General features: G+C 38.8%; 6 protein-coding genes across 7 annotated transcripts in view; 3 read left to right on the forward strand and 3 right to left on the reverse strand.

The window, feature by feature from the left end:
* LOC136242798 (AP-2 complex subunit mu-like) lies at nucleotides 1–9686 on the forward strand. Its single transcript, XM_066034282.1, has 12 exons — nucleotides 1–135; nucleotides 350–442; nucleotides 500–765; nucleotides 826–908; nucleotides 1081–1216; nucleotides 1531–1693; nucleotides 1754–1808; nucleotides 6233–6309; nucleotides 6527–6662; nucleotides 8737–8834; nucleotides 8886–9009; nucleotides 9283–9686. Exons 2-12 carry the CDS (start codon nucleotides 369–371, stop codon nucleotides 9427–9429), a joined length of 1359 nt encoding a protein of 452 aa, XP_065890354.1. The 5' UTR covers nucleotides 1–135; nucleotides 350–368; the 3' UTR covers nucleotides 9430–9686.
* Nucleotides 9638–10934, reverse strand: LOC136242802 (histone-lysine N-methyltransferase SETD1B-like). The gene is made up of 4 exons (XM_066034288.1): nucleotides 10789–10934; nucleotides 10676–10727; nucleotides 10507–10582; nucleotides 9638–10448 (listed from the first exon to the last, which is right to left on the reverse strand). Exons 1-4 carry the CDS (start codon nucleotides 10868–10870, stop codon nucleotides 9732–9734), a joined length of 927 nt encoding a protein of 308 aa, XP_065890360.1. The 5' UTR covers nucleotides 10871–10934; the 3' UTR covers nucleotides 9638–9731.
* LOC136242796 (uncharacterized) lies at nucleotides 10922–15075 on the forward strand. Of its 2 annotated transcripts, XM_066034280.1 has the most exons (8): nucleotides 10922–11215; nucleotides 11302–11394; nucleotides 11457–11531; nucleotides 11632–11778; nucleotides 11902–12401; nucleotides 12935–13487; nucleotides 14647–14834; nucleotides 14885–15075. In XM_066034280.1, the coding sequence occupies exons 1-8, from the start codon at nucleotides 11033–11035 to the stop codon at nucleotides 14886–14888; spliced, it is 1743 nt and encodes a 580-aa protein (XP_065890352.1). In that variant the 5' UTR covers nucleotides 10922–11032; the 3' UTR covers nucleotides 14889–15075. The 2 variants fall into 2 exon arrangements, with proteins under 2 accessions (XP_065890352.1, XP_065890351.1); XM_066034279.1 differs by having other exon boundaries at nucleotides 14647–15075.
* On the reverse strand, nucleotides 14928–19277 carry LOC136242799 (selenocysteine lyase-like). Its single transcript, XM_066034285.1, has 14 exons — nucleotides 19081–19277; nucleotides 18912–18983; nucleotides 16913–16941; nucleotides 16710–16863; nucleotides 16596–16665; nucleotides 16368–16425; nucleotides 16068–16154; nucleotides 15949–16017; nucleotides 15781–15890; nucleotides 15688–15724; nucleotides 15548–15631; nucleotides 15396–15495; nucleotides 15246–15318; nucleotides 14928–15191 (listed from the first exon to the last, which is right to left on the reverse strand). The coding sequence occupies exons 1-14, from the start codon at nucleotides 19202–19204 to the stop codon at nucleotides 15038–15040; spliced, it is 1221 nt and encodes a 406-aa protein (XP_065890357.1). The 5' UTR covers nucleotides 19205–19277; the 3' UTR covers nucleotides 14928–15037.
* Nucleotides 19252–20136, forward strand: LOC136242808 (phosphatidylinositol N-acetylglucosaminyltransferase subunit P-like). The gene is made up of 4 exons (XM_066034294.1): nucleotides 19252–19410; nucleotides 19473–19545; nucleotides 19592–19710; nucleotides 19760–20136. The coding sequence occupies exons 1-4, from the start codon at nucleotides 19323–19325 to the stop codon at nucleotides 19888–19890; spliced, it is 411 nt and encodes a 136-aa protein (XP_065890366.1). The 5' UTR covers nucleotides 19252–19322; the 3' UTR covers nucleotides 19891–20136.
* Nucleotides 19832–20864, reverse strand: part of LOC136242806 (riboflavin-binding protein-like) — a 2706-nt gene continuing 1673 nt past the window's right edge. Inside the window, exon 3 of the mRNA XM_066034292.1 lies at nucleotides 19832–20188. Within this exon, the coding sequence (XP_065890364.1) occupies nucleotides 19940–20188 (249 nt within the window). The 3' untranslated portion in view covers nucleotides 19832–19939. The remainder of the gene's footprint in view (nucleotides 20189–20864) is intronic.

The raw sequence follows: 20864 nt of genomic DNA on the forward strand, positions 1-20864 counted from the left end.
CGTGTTATCCACCGGAAATTAAAATAGGGCATGCAGGGACGGTAGTGTTGGGTGGTGTTGGTTGAAGTTTGTCGTAATAGCGCATTGTACCTCTAATGGTCGCATAGAGGCGCAGTAACTACTAGAATCTAATGAGTAAGTTGGTACCGGTAAAGCTCATAGTAAAGTCTTTTAAGTTGTTCTATGGTTTATTCGTCATTCCATTCCGGTTTGATTATGCAACCATAACTAGATTGCAAGTTTGTAATAGTGTTACGTGTAACTTGTGTGCTATAAATAAATAGACGGCTTTAAAAAGGTATCGCATCGTGGTGAGCATTATTTAGAAAGTTATTTTTTGTTGCTGTAGTTCAAGGAATAATACAGTCATGATTGGAGGAGTATTTATTTATAATCATAAAGGAGAAGTACTGATCTCCAGAATATTTCGCGATGCAATAACGTGAGTTATTTGTCTTGGAGAATGTGAAGAAATTTTAATTGTATTCTTATACTTTAGTCGACCAGTAGTGGACGCGTTCCGCGTGCACGTAATTCACGCCCGTTCTGCAGTCCGTTCCCCAGTAACCAACATTGCCAGAACAAGTTATTTTCACACCAAACGAGGGAACATTTGGATAGTAGCAGCAACAAGGCAAAATGTTAATGCTGCCCTAGTGTTTGAATTTCTAACAAAAGCAGTTGAAATACTGGAATCATATTTCGGAAGAGTTACCGAGGAGAGTGTTAAATCAAATTTTGTGTTGATATATGAATTATTAGACGGTGAGGGTTTTGAGTGACTAAATTACATGTTGTTTCACTGAAATACATGCTGATATACAGAAGTACTAGACTACGGATACCCACAGAAAACAGACACTGGTATACTGAAGACCTACATCACTCAATCAGGAATAAGAACCCAGGTAACTTTGTATTGTTGTAATTGGCTTGACAACAATTCCCACACCCTTAAATTACAAATATTTCTGCTGTAGTAGAAATCCAGGGCAGGAGAAGAGAATGTAGTTTAGCAAATTGTAATTGTTGCTAGGATCATTGTGTTATTTCATGTGACCTCATGTTGTGTCATGACAGAGTACTGAGGAGCAGAAACAGATCACCAGTCAGGTAACAGGACAGATTGGGTGGAGAAGGGAAGGCATTAAATATCGTAGAAATGAATTATTCCTTGATGTATTGGAGTCTGTCAACTTGTTAATGTCACCACAAGGTGTGTGTGTTGCTGCGTGCATACGTGCGTGCATGTGTGTGTGTGTGTGTGTGTGTGGTGAACAAAAGTTTTAGTACTTATTCAACAGAAATACATGCTTAAAGAATAAACGAATATTTGGTCATTTTGTTCACAATTATTCGAATAATATTCATTTTTCAGCACTAATGTATCTAAAACTAGAAGATTTTCACGAATGTAACAGCACTTCAGGCCCATGTAAATTTCTTTAAGTACATATTTCTTTGCAATACATTGAATTGTGTTGAATTACTAAAATGGCATGCCAATGATTAATATTATTATTGCCTCAGGACAAGTGTTGAGCTCCCATGTATCTGGCCGTGTTGTCATGAAGAGTTACTTGTCTGGCATGCCAGAGTGCAAATTTGGCATGAACGACAAGATAGTGATGGATAAGCAGGCAAAGCCTTCAAGTACTGAGGCAGCCACCATTGAAGACCAACAGCTTCGAAAGTGTGTAGCTTTCTTTGCACGGAAAGAACTGGTTGTGTTAAAATTGTATTTGTCTTTTAGGAGTGGTCCAGCGAGTCGGACTGGGATTGCCATTGATGACTGTACCTTTCACCAAGTGAGTTTAGTGTGTGTGTTAGTGATATGTTAACCACCAACCTTAAAATTGGCATGGCAGTGTTTAAAAGTAATGCTATATTTAACTATTAACACAGAAGCTGTTGCTTGAAGATATTATGCTTACTTCATATGTTTCACGGCAAGTGTGCCATTGAGTGGTGTACAGGAATGTCTTCATTTAATTTATCAGGGTGTTTGTTTAATTAACCCATTCGATACCGCAAACGCACTGGTGCGTTTTATAGCATATACCGCAGTAATCCCACTGACGCACTAGTGTGTTTTTGTTGACTTCTGTTAGTCTTTCACGCCTACAGATCAACCCAACAACAGTATGAACACACACAGCTACCGCTGTTTAACTACATCAACAATGGAGAATAAAATGACACTAGAAGCATAGCCCTAGCAATTAACCTGCCTTTTAAAGCAACACTATTGTACAGCACTGAAAAATCACAGGAAAAGTTGCATACCTTTCAAAAATGCTTCATAAGTGTTTTATGTAGGTCTAATTGAAAAACAATAAGTTTCAATGGACTCAGCATTAAATTCTGCATCTGGTGATCTATTATATCACGTGATATGGTGGCCAAAGATATTCCAATAAGGTGCTAGCGCGATTGCAAAAGTGAAACGCTTTGTAAGTTTGTAACAAAATAAGACCTAGATGTCCATGCTAAGATGAGATGAATGATTCTTCTCAGGCACGTTCTACGGGCAAAGTAAGCAGCAAATGAGCTTTTGGTGAAGGAATAAAGAATGTGTTTCTGTGGGTACGGTAGTAGAAAATATGCAGTATCGAAAGGGTTTTAAATAATAGTTAGACTACAACTCGTTATTGTACCTTGAGTTGACAGCTGCTTGTAAACGAGGAATGTATGGCTAATTACTAGAAACAAGCCCTCTACACCTCCCTACATGGCGGGACCTCAGCGTGGCACCCGTTTAAACGTCCATGCGCGTAATTATCGTGTTTCGTATCGCCTCAGAGCGTGGTCTCTATTGGACATGAGCGTGGCTCTACGAGATTTAGAGACCATGTTTTCAGCCAATCAAATTTCAGTATCAAAGTTGTAGTCTAATTAACAGTAAAATCACTATGTACTCTAACTTAGACTCTATTTAGGCTGTTTTGGGTGGGTAATAAATCTCTTATACTCCACCTTGTTTTCTAATATACTCCACCTTGTTTTCTAATATACTCCACCTTGTTTTCTAATATACTCCACGCCTTCAGGCACAATATAACATATGCTCAAAATCTAGGTTTATCCAATCGCTATGCATTGTTAACGCACAATGATTTAACAAGCGCCTATTATTTTGTCACGTGAGGACGCATAGTTGCCATGGCGCTAGTATTATCGCAAGAAAACCAGCCGCTTTTGCTGAGCCTACAGCAGAAACAGCCGTGGATGAGGTAAGTAATCTGAGTGGAATGTGAAATAGAGTCTAAAGCAGTTATATATATATTCAACTGTAAGTGCTGTCCTGCTAGCTATCTCTACCAGAACTAACAGAGTAACTTCTACTGGTGTTTTAACTTCTAAGGTTCTTATTCAGCAGTTTCTAGTTTCTAATTATTACTCGCAGCACACATGCGTAAAGAGTATTCCATTCCCTTAGGGCTGAGCAATACTGCCATGACTATCCTCAATGTTAGGCACAATAGACATACATGATTGGGATAAACACAATTGGCAACTTGAAACTAATCTTTTTCTTTAGAAACAAGTTTTTCGTAGTTATATATTTCTTACCCAGTAATTCACAGTAGATTGATTACTCCAATAATCACACCCCTTGGAATGTGAATGTTGTGGGACAAGTACACACAATGTACAAAGAAGATGTAGCATACACTGTACTCATTGTGTAGGTTGTGGTGGTTAAGAGTACAGTATGCTTTCCCCTGAAAGTAACTTCAAATATAGTGGGATTCCAGGGTGCAGTACCTATTGATGACCATTGGTTGCAATTGGTCAGCTAAATATGGTAACATACATCCATCTATCATAGGAAATTATACACCTTGAACATTTTGCTTTATTTTCAATGATGTCTACAGGGGGTGTACAATATATTTCTGAGAATGTTTCACTGTAAATCCCCTAGTGATTAAAACATTGTGTGGTATGCTGCTACTCTTTCATGAACAGCCAGTAGTCTGTGCCCACCCAGAATCATTGATGGTTGTTTGATAAATTGTTATCATTTCTTCATGAATATGCTTAAGAAAAGGAGAGAAGTGAAATGAATAGTCTTTATGTGTCTTGCCATGTGGTGGCTGGAGTCTTGATGGTGACACAACAATTTAGTTACCAATGATGATAGGAAATCAACCATGTTTGGCTGTAACCAGTTGGCCTAATAATAATATGTTGATATTGTCTATTAGGTTATGTGTTCTCTATGTGTGTCTGCTTGCTATCATGTGTGGTGAGAATGGTGCCTTCTGTGTTATGACAGAGGAAGCCGGGTGCTGTTTGTGTTTAAATGCCCTTACTTAGGCTACTTCAACTAAATCTTCGCCTGACCAGCCCTGTACAAAATATTTATCACATGACCACCTTGCAAGTAGAGATAATGTCACAAAAGGTTGCGAGTACTACCTTGTAAGCCCATCACAAAGTGATGAACACAACTATTTTCACCATATAGCTGACTACCAGCATGTGGCACTGCAATCATAGCTACCGTTTGACATGCAAATTGTTCTTCAACCAGTGAAAATTTTATTTTACCAACATACTGACCCTGTACACTGAATTTGACCTGAGAAGCATAAGGTTTAGTGACCTTAAACAAATAGTGAAAATATTAGAGATGTACCGATCTATCGGTCTAGTATTGGATAGGCAGGCCGATCTGGACGATTTGAGCAAAATTGGAAGTACCGATTTTTTGTGTGTAAACACTAATCTTTTCTGTTGGCTATTGAGAAGCCATACAACTACACGTGGATTTACTGTACTAATCATGCAGTGAAACTTGAACTTACCAACCTTCTGGGAAGCAATGAATAGTGCTACACACTAAATGCAGTAAGACACTTGGATATTGTGCTACATCAGCTTACAGCCCGTTTACACTAGCCATCTAGTTCGAACTATCTCGAATCAGAGCGATTTCCAAGTCAGTGTAAGCGTGTACCATATCGAACCGAACCGTGTGGAACCGCTCTGCTAGGGATGTGGGTCTGGTTCAATCTAGTTTACTCTACTCACTCAGTATAAACAGTTGCTAACCTGCAGTTCGTTTTGACTCTAATAAGCGGAATAAGGATACGGAGAACTACAGCTAAAATGGTGACTGTAATGACGAAATGAAGCAACAGTGAAGTATTTAAGGGACGATACGGAAGGACAGCTTCAAGAATAACAAAAGGACTCTGAACAAACAGGTACGTGTGCGAATGAATAGTTAACCAACTCCACAAAATTGAGAGGTTGTTGCCAACGCTGAAGACTTTATCATGCCTTCTAACCTTAGAATAACAGAGCACACAAATCCTTTATCTCCATCAACAATCTCTACTTCGATGAAAATTATGATTGTGGGTTTAAGTTTTTTTGGTGATTGGAGCGGGCTTGGCCTTCGTAGTATAAACAGGGCTAAAAAAATCGATCTGGATCGAACTGAAGCGATCTCGTCCAGAGCGACCTGTAGTGTAAACAGGCTGTTACAAGCCATGTATATATTCTGGGCTCAAGTCTTGGTAGGAAAAATATTTTTGTGGATGCCTTATTGTATGTGTTGTGTAATTGAGGCCACACCACAATTGGCACTGGCTCTTATAATAAAATATTCGGCTTACAATTGCCTAATAAGAGTTTGACATACTGAGTAAAATCCTATGAGCTACCTGTAGCAGGTCAAGCCTAACAGACTATGCATGAACAACATAATGATATGGTTGATGTCAGATCGGTACAATATCGGTAGATCGGTAATAAATTTGTTAGATTGGATTGAAATCGGAATAGTTCAGAAATGTTGAATCAGTACATCTCTAGAAAATATAGACAGTTGATTATGCAGCATAGCATCATTGTTCTGTTTACAGAATACGTTATGTGACTATACTGACTAGTCTGGTGAAGTTTTGTACACTAAACTGAAGCACTTTAGTGAAAAAAGTACATTGCCATCTTTTGTGAAACACAATCCTTAATGTCTAACAAACCCCAGCGAACCTCATCATTTCTAAGTTTTGTATTGCAACCATAGAGGTTATGTAGCAATGCAATTGTAGGCAATATATTTAGGTGGTGCTTAAAGTGTGTCTAATGTTCTCTGCACTGTGAGCGCCACTGTGGTTGCTGTTACGTATGGTACCAACATATCACTGTGAAGTAGTCACTGTGACTTAACATCAGGTGATTGCTGTGTCATGTGGCGCTCTGTATGTTTCTGTAGTGTGTGAAGCTGAGCAAGTTTGAGACTGACCGGAGCATCAGCTTCATCCCGCCAGATGGTGAATATGAGTTGATGAGGTAAAATGAGTTTGGTGTACTTTACAACCTCTCTACAAAGTACTGAATAGTTGTAAACATCTGGCTTTTATAGATATTTTGAAACAGAATGTTGAACAGACAAGGAATCTTTGGTACATGAACTGTTGTGCAAAAATGATAATGCTTTAAGTTTCAGTGGTTCCTCTTCAGTAGCAGCTATACATGGTGCAATTTGATGGTTTCTTTCTCCCCCTAGATATCGGACCACAAAGGACATCAGCCTACCATTCAGGGTGATCCCTCTGGTAAGGGAGAGCTCTCGGACTCACCTGGAGATGAAGGTGGTCTTAAAGTCATTGTTTCAATCTACCATTGTGGCCCAGAAGGTCGAGGTAAGATATGCAGACTGTAGTTGTATGCCAAGTATCCCATCAATAAGGCTTACACCTTGATGGCACTTATCCATGGCTCAATTTATGTTAGTGTGCAATCATGTGTTGTGACTCCTGAAATCAGGACACCTCTCTAATAAGGACACTTCCCAGTGTGTCCAGAATTGATGGGATTCCATGTTGGTGTAGGCCCAATCTTCTTTGCTGCCATTACCAAACTAGCTGAAACACAGCTACACATTGGTGGCTGTTTATTTTGTGAAAGGAAACCAGACAAAGCCAGTCTGAATCATGAAGACTCAACACCAGCAGTAAATTGATGTTGAGTGCATTGCTGTACCTATCCAGTGGCCCTTTTTGTATGAGTTTTTCACTATGTTGAAAGCGTTTAATGGCTCTGTGCAAGTGTGAAAGTCTGTAGCCACCATGTTATGCTCCAGAGAGGCTAGGTTTTCAGTACTCAGTATGGTTGGTGTCTCTTACATGGTCTGTCAAAATGGTAGACCACCATGCAATATAGTCAGCCATTGTTACATAATAGTAACCAGTTCACATACACATTTTTTGCTTATTTTGATAGGTCATAATGTCAGACCATTTTAATTTGGTCGGTCATTGTGGCTTTTGGGTCGGATGACAGACTGTTATTTTGAACTGTGGGTTACTTTCCAATGTATGTATTTGTCGTACTATAAATGTTGTCAACCCAATACTTTTTGTGTTGTGGTTCTGCTACCTAGATGTTAGTCCTGAACAGGATAGCTCAGTTCACACTTGAGAAAGTTTGAGGATGTATTTAACATCACTGTATGTGATATGTATTCATTTCAAGGTGACAAAGTTTAATTCTTACTTATGAACTTTTCTGTGATATCACAGTATGCCTGCAACCACCTGAATAAGGAGACTGTATTCTTAACTGTTATGCATAATAAATTATTCAATTGCCATTAGTGCACAGGAAGTTTTGTGTCATGTGAAGCAATACAGAGTTGTGTTGATTCAGTTGATGTCATTGTTGGATTGTATTAAGTACTTATTGTAGCTAAGGCTGTCAGTCAATGTTCATAATGTTATAAACCATTGCTAGGGCATTGTTTTATACACAGTCTCTGCGTTTGTCAAACACTTCCTTTGCAAAAACTGTAGCTGGGCTTGTTTACCATTCAAATGGAGTAATGTATACGTTGTTACATAAAGGATATACCGACAAGTTTCATTATTGCCAAATGTGCATTAATGCCTATTCAGGGTGATGAATCCCTGTATGAAAATTCTCCTGCCCAGGAGCCAGTAAGCTCCTGGATGTGATTACTTGTGCCACAAGGCTAGCTTTACTTTTCCTTTTTGCTACAAAGTTATGCTAGGGCTGTATTTTTTTGAGTGTGGTGGTACTATCTTTTAAAACTTGCTTGCTACTAGCTAGACCATGACTTAAACAAAACTACTACTATTACTGCTGTAAATCCAGAAACTTGCATGAGCAAAGGAAAGAGTACATAATAATAGAGTAGAGGTTTTGTAATTTGAAATGTTTTTCCCCCTAACAAAAGTTCATTATAATAAGAACACTGTAATTGAGATTTTTGCAATACTATGAAGTGTACAAAAATGTAAGTGTGGCACAAGATCACTCTTAGGTAAAATGACCTCCAACCAAGAATTATTAATAATAATAATAAATGGTCTTTTAAAGCAGTGAGGTAAAATTACCTTTTTTGAGTCTTCATGAGTTCACTTTATGACATGGCCACTGTAGTAGCTAAGATGGTCTTCATCACTGGCCAGTACTGGCCACTTATGATGGGGCTTCAATAATGAAATGGTGATTTGGTGGCTTCAGGATATTTCATCCTTAATACCTGTATTTGGCTGTGTCCTTGAATGGACTAACATGATGTCTTGAGTACCAGTGGTGCCTTGATTTGCAGTTGATGTACTTGGTCATTTATATTAGCAGCACAGTATATACCTCTCTTGATCTTTGTTTAGAGAAACAAGTTAAACATTTCTTTCTGTTGGTAGATTTTATGTAAAGACTAGTTGGTTTCGTTTGAGTTTGTAAATTTCTTAGGTTCATATTCCCACACCTCCAAACACATCTGGTGTCCAGCTCACTTGCTTGAAGGGCAAGTCAAAGTACAAGTCTAGTGATAATGCCATCATTTGGAGGTGAGTGTTTTTGTTTGGGTGCTCTGTTGGTGTCATCTTGTGTGGGTGCAGGCTGCGTCACTTTGGTGGGCAGAAGGAAGCTCAGTTGACGGCCGAGGTAGAGTTATTGCCAACGGAGAAACAACAGCAGCAACAGCGCCAGACACAGCGACCCCCCATCTCTATGTTGTTTGAGGTGTGTAGCATAGTGTATGTGTCTATATAGTGTTGTGTGTGTGTGTGTGTGCATACATGTTATGTACAAATGTAATAGTTACAGATATGTTCAGTTCATGATCACATGAGGAAATGCTCACGATTCAGTTTGTACTGCCCCCCCACTCATTTTCCTTAAACATTTTCTAAACACTGTGTGTGGTCAATTTCCTAATGCTTATGAAGTTTTAAGTATATCATATTATAGGGGATGCTTGCATGTTAAATATTCAAGTTTGTGTGTTATCTGCAGGTCCCATATTCCTGTTCTGGACTCAGAGTACGTTACCTGAAGGTGTTTGAGCCAAAGCTCAACTACAGTGATCACGATGTCACCAAATGGGTACGCTACATTAGTAAGAGTGGCCTGTACGAGACCAGGTCCCAGTCTACATTCTAAATGATGCACACTGCTGCTGTGTTAACACATATCCTGCAAGACTGACTGGTTTTTAGATTAGGTACACAATTATTATAAACAAAAAAATATATTTGAATTTTTTTTGTGTGTGTGGTAGAACTTCATACATTATGTTATGTATTTAGAGAATTTGGATTGTATTTGAAGTTTTACACTTATTGTAATTATATTCCCAGGAAGAGCAATGCACAATGTATTATTATTGTTATATAAAAATAGTACATTTAAATAAGTGATTCTAAAGAAATTAATTTAACTGTTGATTTTCAGTTTAAATTAATTTAGAAATCTTCAACACCAGAATTTGAGGAGTCCCAACCACACGATACCTTATCACTTTCATCACCAAAATCAATTTCTTTGTCATATTCAAATCCTTTGTCACCAGGCTGCAAGCGATTCTTTTCAAAAACTTCGTCCATTTCTTGTTTCTTTCGTTTCAGTGCTTCTTCACTGACTTTGTTAAGATCTTTCTCATCATCACTATTTGATGGTAGATGGGCAAGTATGCCGTCATCCAAGGACTTGTCTGTTTCCTTTGTTTCATTGCTGTCTGATGGCAGAGCTATGAGTTTCTCAAGTATCTTTTCCTCACTCAGGTTCTCTAAATCTTCATCCATTTCTTCCTGGGGCACGCTAACAGTAGATAGTTGGAGAGAACTTTCACTTTTACCATCCATCTCATCCTTGCTATGATCAGAAACCACTGGAGATGTTTCTTTGCTGTTTCTTAGATTACCATTTGATATTTGTTGCTCCTTAACCACTACCATATTAGTATCTGATTCACTTGATACATCTGGCTTGGTAATATCATTGTCACCTGACTTGCCAAGAAGGCTGTCTACGTGGTGAGAATCTTGGAGGCTGCTGGCAGATAATGGTTGCAGTTTTCCTTTCCTACCAACTGGACTTGGTAACTCCAATGGCTCTAGCTGTGGCCAAGCCTTGTCTTGTGTTGTCTTAGGCTTTTTAATCTTGTTGAGAACTGATATTAACTGGAAGGAAGGAATGATACATTTCTATATTATGATGACATGCGCAAACTGTTCATACTTGTGCTGTAGGTATGAGTTTGATGTACTGGCCATTCTTTGCATCACTTTGAAGCCTCTCAGCATATTTTTCTGTACTGAAACAGAAAAACAAAACCAAAACAATCAACAACTCTTTAAGAGTGGAAATGTTGGCAACCAAAAAAGAGAATTTGTGAGTTCAAACTTACTTCACATCCGCTGAGAATTTCCTCAATGGCATAGACCGTCGCCTTCTTTTACCTGATGGACGTGTTAACATGTCACTTTGAATCCACAACCGCAGACAACACATTTAACTCACCCGTGTTCGTGTCCTTGTAGAACAGGACTAGGGTTGGTGGTGATATGCGAGCTGCACATTTTTCTGGCACCAAGCTGCTCATTTGTTTGTTGTCATGACACACCCCCGAAGTGGGCGGAACCAATCAAGTGATTGGATGACGACATATCGTGACGCATAAATGAACCGAGCGAAGTGCTAGTTCGCCAATTTGTAATTTCTTCGTACTTCGTTAGGTACTAAGACACGTTTATAGTGTATAAAAATGTTCGCGTTGAGAGCAAAAGAAAAGTTAATTTCTATTGAGAAAAAAGACCGGGAGAAAAGGGGGAAGAAAATTCTTGACAGAAAGAAAGAATTGCAGAAATTTCACGAGGGTCTTCTACCAGGAGACCCAAGGATAGGAGCAGTGAGACGCCCAAACACTGCTGCTAAGAGAAACGCTAAAGTAAGCATACGAAACTGTCACTCGTGTGTAGTCTGTACTGCGAAATTTTGCAGGCTTGTTTATATACCCGCTCTGTATTCTTGTAGTACATAGGGACGTTTTCTGTGCAGCAAAATGAGCCAACGTTGGGTAAAATCAAGGAAATAGTCTCCCAGCAAGTGTCGAGGATTGATTTCAGGGTATTTTTTTACAACATAGGTAATGTACTGGTGTGTATCATGGTATGTTGTCCGTTGTATAGCAACCACCCAGTGTTACGCCTGTAGCATTGTTAGTGTCAGTGGAGGGTGTTAAAGTGTTGTCAGAAGATGGAAAGGTAAATTAGTTAGTTCACAGTGTCTATCGCATCATTAACTCTTCATTTCCTCTTGAGTGTGATTACTTGTTGTTTTATTTATTTTTGTATCTATTTGTAGCATCTGATCATGGCACATGCACTGAAGAGAATTCTCTTCACAATGGTACATGATAAACACACTGCGTTTATTTTGGTGGCAAGAAATCCAGACTCACCGCCAGATCTTTGCCATTGCCATATCTTCATGGCAGAATCACAAATCGAGGTACCACTTCCTACGCATGTTGTGTTTTTTTTGCAGTATGTTAGTGAAATTGACACAACTTGAGGTCACATTTCACTATATTATACACTCCATTGTTAATGTTTTATGCTCTGTCATATATAGGCAGGTGATATCAATGAGCTAGTTGGAAAAGCTTTCAAGCTGGCATTCGCCAACAAAACACAGCAGAAAGGTAAAAAGAACAAGAAAGAATCCAAGCCACGGGAGAGCAGAGCTAAACCGACTTCTAGTGATAGTTCACACACCCATGTAGCCCAATCTGTTCCTATACATAATCAAACAGAAAGTGTTCCAGCACATTTTGAACATAATCACACTGATTTAAAATCTGTGGAAGTACGACAGTTAAAAGAAACAATTGAAAGATTAGATCAAGAGCTACTCAAACTTAACATAGAGAATTTTGATTTGGAGAGCTATTTTAATACGTATAAGAGTGACAAAGGCAGTGAGCAGTATTTGATAGCACTTACTACATATGAAACTAATCGAAGGGTGATTACACAGAAGAGTGTTATCCTGGAGCGTATGCATGCTCAATACCACCAATTGATCGATGAATATTCCAGAAATGATAATCTAGCTAGCAACAGAAATTCCAAGTAAGCTATAGTTTTTTTATCTAAAGAAATTCCTGGTACTAGCTGGGAATTCCTTCTATTCGGATGTTGTAGTTTCAAGTTCAGCAGTAAGCTTAATTGCTTGTATTTTGGGTAAAATTTCAGATACTGCTCACTTGTTAGAGCTTATGACCGCAACAAAAAGGTAACCTTAGGTCTTAAAGCTATGTCAAATCCAAACTATGTATATTAGTACCTTGATCTGGCCATTATCTAATGAGGTAGTCTAAAGGTTGTCTATAAGTTTTCAGCAGGAGTTCAGACATTTGTATGTGGGAAAGTATCCAGTTACCATTGCAGCCTGTACAAGCACACTGATTTAATACCTCTACTGGTGTTGATTGGTATCAGGGCTTTTTAGATTTTAATGATCAGATGTGTTTGTTAAATGTATTCCGGTTGAATGTTCTCCCCCACTTTATTTTTGACTCCAAAAAAAGTATATAAATTGTGTACTATGCATATACTCCATGTGACAGTATATATAGTTGTGATCATATTGTATTATGTTATAGCAATGTTCTTGTACCTCCTCCTTTACCCAAGAAGAAAGGTCCCAGAAGTCGAAGCCCATCCCCTATACGTGATCAAGAAATACCACCACCACTACCTCCTAAACCTAAGCCCACAACGGACAGTTCACCTCCATTAATCCCTCCACACTTTAGCAGTGACAGTAGTCCACCAGTACCAGATAGGGACCAGCGAATGCCAAGACCATATGAAAAACCAGTTTCTCATAATGACAAGACGAGAACATTGACACCAGCGGATGCCCCCATACCACCTGGTTATGAAGTATGGGAACCAGATCTTTCTGATGTTGCATCAAATCAAGGATGTAGTAAGAGTAGTGAAAATGACTTTGTCCTTAAAGATGCAGAATGGTTTCAGTCAGGGATACCTCGTGAGATAGCTGAGGAAATACTGAAATCTGAGGGTGAAGGGTCGTTCATTGTCAGGAGCAGTCAGAGTAATCCCGGTTGCTACGCTCTCTCCATGAAGGCACCCAGAGGAAATATCATGAACTTTCTCATTGAAGAGGATTCCCAAGGAGTTCGCTTTCAAGTGAGTTACAATATTTAAATTCCCCTACGTTGGTATCAAGAAAAACAATTTCATAGTAGTGTGATCCTCTATCTCTTACCATGTTATAATTCCCCCATTGCTGTAAAGGAGTTAACTGACCAGAAAGGATATCCTAGTAAAGTGTACACCATTCAGACTAATCTGTTAGATCATTTTTTTTTTACATGCATGGAGTCAAATTGTTTGTACACAAGGTTCATGGCTATGGTATCAGTTCTAGAGGGGGCTTACTGGAGTGCCTATGGTGCTTCCCAAAATATGCCCTCAGGCACCTATAGCTGAATGCTAATTCTACTGTTTATGTAGCTAATAGATATTCTATAAACTTACTGTGATAGACCTTCACCAACTGTGATAGAATATGGATAGCGGACTTACAATTTTCTAGCGCACTGTCCTCCATGCCCAAGTCCCTTTGCTGGCAAAGCTTCCTCATCATGATCATCATTCTTGGTCTTCTGCTTGATGATTAACAAACGAAGGAAGCAGCTCCAAATGTCTTGTACTCCCAACGTATTTGAGAGATCATAAAGAAACATTCCCATTGTGGAAAAAAGATCAATAATTCAGCAGTTTATACTGATTTGTATTATGATCTTTCAAGTTTATTGCCTTGTGCCTAATCTACTTTAGTTCACATGTAGTTCTGTACCACTTTTACCAGGCATCATGTGCACATGATGCCTCCACAATCAAAGTAGTGCTATTTGATCCTCAAGAGTAGTGCAGGATCACCAGTATGTACCAGAGCTCTAAGGCTAAAATTTCAGTGTCATTTTAAAATTCTGCGAGAGTTCGTTCGATCCCCCCTGCTCACTCCTGATGAATATTTACCATCGCAGTGGTACATGCATACTTGAGGGATATATTTAGGTCATTGAAGGAAGATAAACACTCATACACACTTGGATAATCAATGTATAGAGATCTCCCACCAATGCAAACATGAGGCTATGGTTAAATCCCCATGTACAAACAAGCAGTAATCTACCTGTCTAATAGAGCCATCTGCTAATTTGTTATTGACGCTCTTCACCTCAGACTCTATTAATTAACCCAAGGAATTTTAGCCATGCATGTATACATAATACTGTAGTAACTAAGGGACCCATTGTTTAGTTGTGTATTATTCTTCTAGGGTGATGACTTTCATACATTTCCCAACCTGGTTGGTCTAATTGTTCACCATTCAGTGGTGCCTGGCATACTGCCATGTCCATTAGCAGTGACCAAGAGTAACCCACTGTTTGCACATGATGAGGAGGACAACAGTTCTGATGAAGACCCCGACTACTTGACACGTTCTGAAGTGCACAAACTGTTCACCTAATAATCACAGACTACTTGACACGTTCTGAAGTGCACAAACTGTTCACCTAATAATCACACAGGTGTATAAAATTAGTGTTTTTAATCATGTCAACTTGCAGTTTTTATCACATGTAAATTTTAATCACTAACCCATAAATAACCTTTGTAATTTATTGCATATTTCAGTGAAATCAGTCTGTTGTAAATTTACTGTATTTTCAGTTCACAAGTTTTAATGCCTTGACTGTTTCTCTAAGATCAGCAATAAAGATATGAACATCTTCCTTTGTGGTGTTACGGCCCAGACTAAGTCTCATTGCATTTCGGGCAATATCCTCAGGCACCCCAGAGCACAACAGAGTCTGTGAAGCCCTGTATAGTGGTTATGTTTATCTTGAGCGTGTAAAGTTTTTTTTGTTGACTCACTTGGCAGTTTTTGAATGGCAAGCAGACCCAGTACTAGCCATACTGTGCTTCAAGTTCTTCAGTACATTCCAACCTGCAAGTCATGGTTTGTTTAAAAAAAAAATTTTTTTTTAAAAAGAGGGATGTGATAACAGTGTAGCTATTTCCTACCTTCCAAATTCTTGCCAATTAATGAAACATTGCTTGTGTTTGGAATTCGTTCCACACCATCAAATCTGGCATTGAAATGTACATCATCACCAAAGTGTTCCTGGCACACAACAACATTATTCTGATGCACATACAAATAGCTAGCTGTTTACAGTGAGTTGTTGTTCTAGGTAGTCCCTGATTTCTTTCAGCTGCTTGTGATAAGTGTCCAAATTGTTGCACACCAATTCAGCAGCCTGGTAAAGACAGTTGGACACCGCATTCTTTTTTGCATTCACAATGTTCCACTTACCTTACCCATACCAGCAATATAGCCAGTATCTTCTGTCCTGCACCGACAAACACACAGAGGATATATATAACTCGGTATACAACATTTACTTACCCTGATCTGTAGCCACGTTCTTGGCCCACACCGATTATCATGGGGTAGAATGGTACTGTTTTGCTTTCTAAGTCTCTTATATATAATGCTCCAATCCTTGGGCCATAAAACTGCTCATAGTAAAAGCATTTATTACATGTACAATCTGTGGACATGTACAGTATCTACCTTGTGGCCAGCTATGGAGATAAAATCCACACCAAGTTCTGAAACATTGACTGGAATTTTCCCACATGTCTGGACATGTGAAGTGTAGCACACACTAAAGTACAGATGTATATGCCTACCTGTGCTGTGTCAGTATGGAGAAACAGGTCAGTATATTTTTGCTCCTTTATCAATCTGGCCATTTGCAATGAAATCTCTTTAACCGGCTAAAAGGAAATGATTGCATACTATATAGAGCTGTGCAGTAACTCATTTCCAGACACCAGTGTAAATTATACAACATAATATGGTAAATAATGCTACTTGCCAATTGTATACAATGGTTGTTCAATTATACATGTGACTATCATGATAACTATGTTTATAAAAGTATTCTTCATTAATATAGTACACACGGCAACTAAAATGTTAGCACAAACCTGTATGACACCTGTCTCATTGTTTGCATGCATTATGGAAACTAAAACGGTGTTTTGTCTGAAAAAGAATACATAATTATATAAATGCATTTGCAATACATACAAATGAAATGAGCATGTAATTTATAAGTAGTTACAAATGATTGCTGTAGTGGACGTAATCTGTTTGTGTGCAATTTGTACATGCTGGTTTGTGGGTGTGTGTGTATGTGTTGTCCTTGATCATACTTGATAGCTCCAATGACATCATCAACTAGGACATGACCACACCTGGGGTTGGCTTTTATCACAGTCAGTTCTAAAAAAGAAGATTCTTTAAAAAACTGCACAGGTCATTCTTACCAATCTCTCCATTGTCTGCCAATTCCTGAGCAGTACGAAGTACTGAGCCATGCTCCAAATTGCTGGTGACAATATGTGGCAACATGGTTGTTCCCTCCTCCTTTGACAAATGCTGATGGTGCCTCACACATGATCTCAGCACTGCATTGTTGGACTGTGTAGTGATGATAATGTTTGCATCAGACACTCTAATTATTGCTCACTTCAGTACAACCAGACGTGAATATGATGTCTAAAATTAAAAAAAAGTTTCACGCATTTATCATGTACATTTTCAAGGGTGAACCTTTCACATGCAAATCAATGTTCCATTTCACAAATTACCCTGTTAGGGATGGATCCAGGTACTTGCAAGGATAGAACAAGGGAAAGTCCTCTAGCACAATGTACATGCTAGATTTCTACAGTGAATAGTCTGAATGAGGTGTATACATTAGTGGTTCAGTGTCAACATTTACTCAGTACTGCATAGCGGGTTTTTATTTTATTATATATATTTTACGATTTTCGTGGATTGACTGCTTTCTGCGAAAATTTCTCCCTCAAACTTTGCAGCTTGATCAAAATAGTATCGTTGAAGAAGCAAAAATTTCCTCCCTTGAAATTTTGGATGGTGGCGATCCACGAAATATTTCCTTCTTTGAAACCTGCTACATGACAAGACAATTTTATAAAATAGCATGTTCAGCTGGTTCACCACCATGGCAACGGTCAGTACATCACATTCTCACGTCTGCTTTATTTGCACTTTCAAGAGTTAGTGACTGCTCTATTAGAATAACTTGATTGCTCATGAAATTGTTACCTAAAGTGGGAAAGGATACCGATTACCCGTGTTCCACTTTACTGTGTATTAATACAGCTTTTCTGCACATGTTTACATTATGCATGCTTAAGAGCTACAACTTGAAATCAAGGGGTTGGGCATTTATCCACTGCTGGATTGGCCATTGCTTGTGAATCACCAGTGCCTAGCTGTATAGTTGTTCACTACCACCCAATGATCAGTAGAATTGCTTTCAATCCTTTGAGATCATTTGCCCTCACAGAAAACACTGCTATATGGAATACATTATCAATTTGAAGTACTGCAAGGATACCAGATATATAGTGCTTCCAGCATAAAGTACAGGGTTTTCTGATGTTTGTAGTTAAAGCGAATAGTCATACAAGCATGCATGCAAAGACTGATAATAGGATCCACTGTTCAGAAGTAGGTAGTGATTAGGCCAGGCAAACTTGGATTATTTGTTTTTCATCTACAAAACTTGGGATTAGCATGTGAGCAGGTCATTTTTGATTATTTGTCATTAAAGAAAATACTCCAAACCACAGCAATGATGGCAGGCTATCTGTTACCATAAAGGTTAGTTAAAAGCTAATACTTACGTACATTTTAGATATGCAAGAGATGTTATATGATAGTAACAGCAATAATGAAATATGAGGTGGTAAGTCTTGCATTGCATACTCGCATAGACCAGACTGACTTTTTTTCTTTTGAGTGTGAGTAGGGAAAAAAGGTGGTCTGGTACGCAAGAATTCTTCTAAAGCATGTTACTCAGTCTTAAGTAAGTATATCAGACCACCTTTTCCCTACTCATACACAAAAGAAAAAAAGTTGGTCTGGTCTACACGAGATTATGAGGTGGTGGTAGTCTCGCGTAGCCAGACCCTTTTCTTTCTTTTGTGTGCGGGTGGGGAAAGAAAAGGATCTGGTGAACATAGTATAGCATCGTCGTTGGCCTATCCCCAAGATTGTGGGATTCTACTGCACAGCTTCCGGATTGTTTTTTGGTGCAAATGACGTGATCTACTGCATTTGCGTCCTGTTACCATAGATATTTCAGTAGTAGCTATGGCAACAGGATGCAAATGACACAAACAATAGCAAAACACGTCATTCATGCCAATCAACAATCTGAAAGCTGCGCAGTAGAATCCTTACAATCTCGGGATAGGCCAAGGACGATGCTATACTATGTTCACCAGATCCTTTTCTTTCCCGCCCACACACAAAAGAAAGAAAAGGGTCTGGTTATGTGAGACTGAGGTGGTGGAGTGAAAAGTGATGCAGGCGGAGGTAAGAAGCAATCAAGTTCACCTGGCTTTACGCTGCAACTATACTGGAGTACACACATGCACACACGACACACAAAAAGCAATAAAATACACGCCCATTTATTAAATCAACAAACGCACCTGAATCTTTAGCGCCGATCATAGCTGCCACGTGTCCTCTCGCCTTCTCAATACACTGCCTAGCCAACACCCCTATATACAAATTCATGATCATGATGCCATAAATCATTAAGTATTAAGTGTACAGGTAAAGAGGCTCAAGGAGCAAGGGTGTCAAGGAGCGAAGTACCTTCTTCGTGGCTGCTGCTCGGGTTAGCCCAGCATCGCTGTAGAGCTTCAGTTATCGTAGAGAAGACCTCTGGAGCCAGGGGAGTAGTGGAATTATAGTCCAAGTATACCTTCGAGCCTGACATGGCGCTCCTGGTGGTTTGAATCCGTTAATTATAAATTAACGAGCTGCTCATTCCGCTTTCATCCGCATACTTGTCAGATACCATAATCGAAAGTTATTTTGTGCTGATGTAAAATGCCATGCCGCAAGAAATTCATTCACCTTTTCCAAGCGCCGAGAGAGCTGTTTATGGATTTACATTGTACGTAGGCACTTATGTTCTCATGGGTAAGTAAATAAGATTCAAGTATAACTTAAATCACGTGAGCACATCATTTCTGGTTTGGCAGTTATTTACCTCTTGTGGGTATTTCTACCTGACGAGTGGCTGAGATGTATTGGGTTGACGTACCTGCCTCAAAGGTAGGGAGAGTACTGGTAAAACTGTGAAAGAATGGGTCTCTGACAGGTACTGGGCAGTCACCATTCCATTGTATATATTAGTGGTGATAGCCCTGGCTATAGTGGGGTATGTTGGCGCTACTCTCTTAATAGTGCCTCCTCCTGATTCAATCCATACCCTAATAGGTGAATAATTCGTATTTTTGTAGTTACTTGAATTACATGTATATTTCAGATGAGTACACAAATGTGGCAACCACAAAAGAGCACAGGTCTAGTAACCATGGTGATAATACCATTCCTCCACTTCATGATATACCAATTACTGAAGTAAACAAAAGAATGTTTGGTACAGAAATGGGATAATATACATTTAAATTTTCAACGCTTTTTTAGTTCCATGAAATATAAACAATTACAGTACAAATAGTATCACAAGACTTGATAGTACAAATAACAATTTGGTACTGACTTCCAGTAGTTTTGCGTCGTTCCTAATCAAGGAGAAATCAAAGTTGAAACAATTAGTTTGTTGGACATCAAAGTTTTGACTCTGACAAAAGTCTCGTCCACTTGAGTACAAATCACGAAATCGTCTATATCCTAGTCTAGCATTGCCACAACTATCCCATAGACGATTACAAAACTGTCCACAAATAGTCACCTGTGGAAAAGAAAATGGTCTGAAAAGTGTATGATATCCATGAGATTTGCATTACTGAGTCTGTACAATGTTCAATGTAGAGGTTTAGTGTAGTGCTATTGTGTAGTGAAATTTACTCTTCATGGAATGTATAAATATATTACATAAGTTGCAGAAATTTCATTGGTGATCATGGTGCACCCAATAAATCAGGACAACATTCCAATACCAAGTGTTACATTTGCCCAGGTTTGTGCAGTTTTCACACTTTGTGCTAAAAAAATATGTGGCTCACTGCAACAGATGTGACTGAATTTGACAAAACCAGGCGTCCACAATCCACACACATCTGATTCTTTGACTATGACCAACTGTAATGTGACCTGTCAGCATGCTATTGACATGAACTTTTACCACATGCTTCCATAACATTACAAATGACAGGTCAAAATTTGAAGCTATTCCTACATTGAGTTATGATCTCTCAAAATTAATAACTGTGTGTGGAAGCCAAATTCAGTCACAAATGTTGATCATTGATGATGATCAATTAGTACATCTTCAGATGATCAATTAGTACATCTTCAGACCTCTATGGCTATGATCCCTAATCAGACTGGAAATTCCTAATTTTTCATTCTACTTGTTTTTTAACAATGTAAATATAACTAATGAACCTGCACATACTGGGAAGCCA

This window comes from Dysidea avara, chromosome 13 (assembly GCF_963678975.1).
Source record: "Dysidea avara chromosome 13, odDysAvar1.4, whole genome shotgun sequence".
Classification (NCBI taxonomy): Eukaryota; Metazoa; Porifera; class Demospongiae; order Dictyoceratida; family Dysideidae; genus Dysidea; species Dysidea avara.

What these genes read in the sequence shown, in the direction of transcription:
- LOC136242799 (XM_066034285.1), bottom strand. Translation starts at nt 19,204, where the DNA reads ATGTCAGGCTCGAAGGTATACTTGGACTATAATTCCACTACTCCCCTG. An exon ending in TCTCCATAGCTGGCCACAAG is followed by an intron (nt 15,891 to 15,948) that starts GTAGATACTGTA and finishes TACTATGAGCAG; the next exon opens with TTTTATGGCCCAAGGATTGG. An exon ending in ATATTGCTGGTATGGGTAAG is followed by an intron (nt 15,632 to 15,687) that starts GTAAGTGGAACA and finishes TGTCTTTACCAG; the next exon opens with GCTGCTGAATTGGTGTGCAA.
- LOC136242802 (XM_066034288.1), bottom strand. Translation starts at nt 10,870, where the DNA reads ATGAGCAGCTTGGTGCCAGAAAAATGTGCAGCTCGCATATCACCACCA. An exon ending in CTACAAGGACACGAACACGG is followed by an intron (nt 10,728 to 10,788) that starts GTGAGTTAAATG and finishes CACGTCCATCAG; the next exon opens with GTAAAAGAAGGCGACGGTCT. An exon ending in AACTCATACCTACAGCACAA is followed by an intron (nt 10,449 to 10,506) that starts GTATGAACAGTT and finishes CCTTCCTTCCAG; the next exon opens with TTAATATCAGTTCTCAACAA.
- LOC136242798 (XM_066034282.1), top strand. Translation starts at nt 369, where the DNA reads ATGATTGGAGGAGTATTTATTTATAATCATAAAGGAGAAGTACTGATC. An exon ending in AATCAGGAATAAGAACCCAG is followed by an intron (nt 909 to 1,080) that starts GTAACTTTGTAT and finishes GTGTCATGACAG; the next exon opens with AGTACTGAGGAGCAGAAACA. An exon ending in ATGACTGTACCTTTCACCAA is followed by an intron (nt 1,809 to 6,232) that starts GTGAGTTTAGTG and finishes ATGTTTCTGTAG; the next exon opens with TGTGTGAAGCTGAGCAAGTT.
- LOC136242796 (XM_066034279.1), top strand. Translation starts at nt 11,033, where the DNA reads ATGTTCGCGTTGAGAGCAAAAGAAAAGTTAATTTCTATTGAGAAAAAA. An exon ending in CTGCTAAGAGAAACGCTAAA is followed by an intron (nt 11,216 to 11,301) that starts GTAAGCATACGA and finishes GTATTCTTGTAG; the next exon opens with TACATAGGGACGTTTTCTGT. An exon ending in TGTCGAGGATTGATTTCAGG is followed by an intron (nt 11,395 to 11,456) that starts GTATTTTTTTAC and finishes TCCGTTGTATAG; the next exon opens with CAACCACCCAGTGTTACGCC.
- LOC136242808 (XM_066034294.1), top strand. Translation starts at nt 19,323, where the DNA reads ATGCCGCAAGAAATTCATTCACCTTTTCCAAGCGCCGAGAGAGCTGTT. An exon ending in AGGCACTTATGTTCTCATGG is followed by an intron (nt 19,411 to 19,472) that starts GTAAGTAAATAA and finishes CTGGTTTGGCAG; the next exon opens with TTATTTACCTCTTGTGGGTA. An exon ending in TTGACGTACCTGCCTCAAAG is followed by an intron (nt 19,546 to 19,591) that starts GTAGGGAGAGTA and finishes GGTCTCTGACAG; the next exon opens with GTACTGGGCAGTCACCATTC.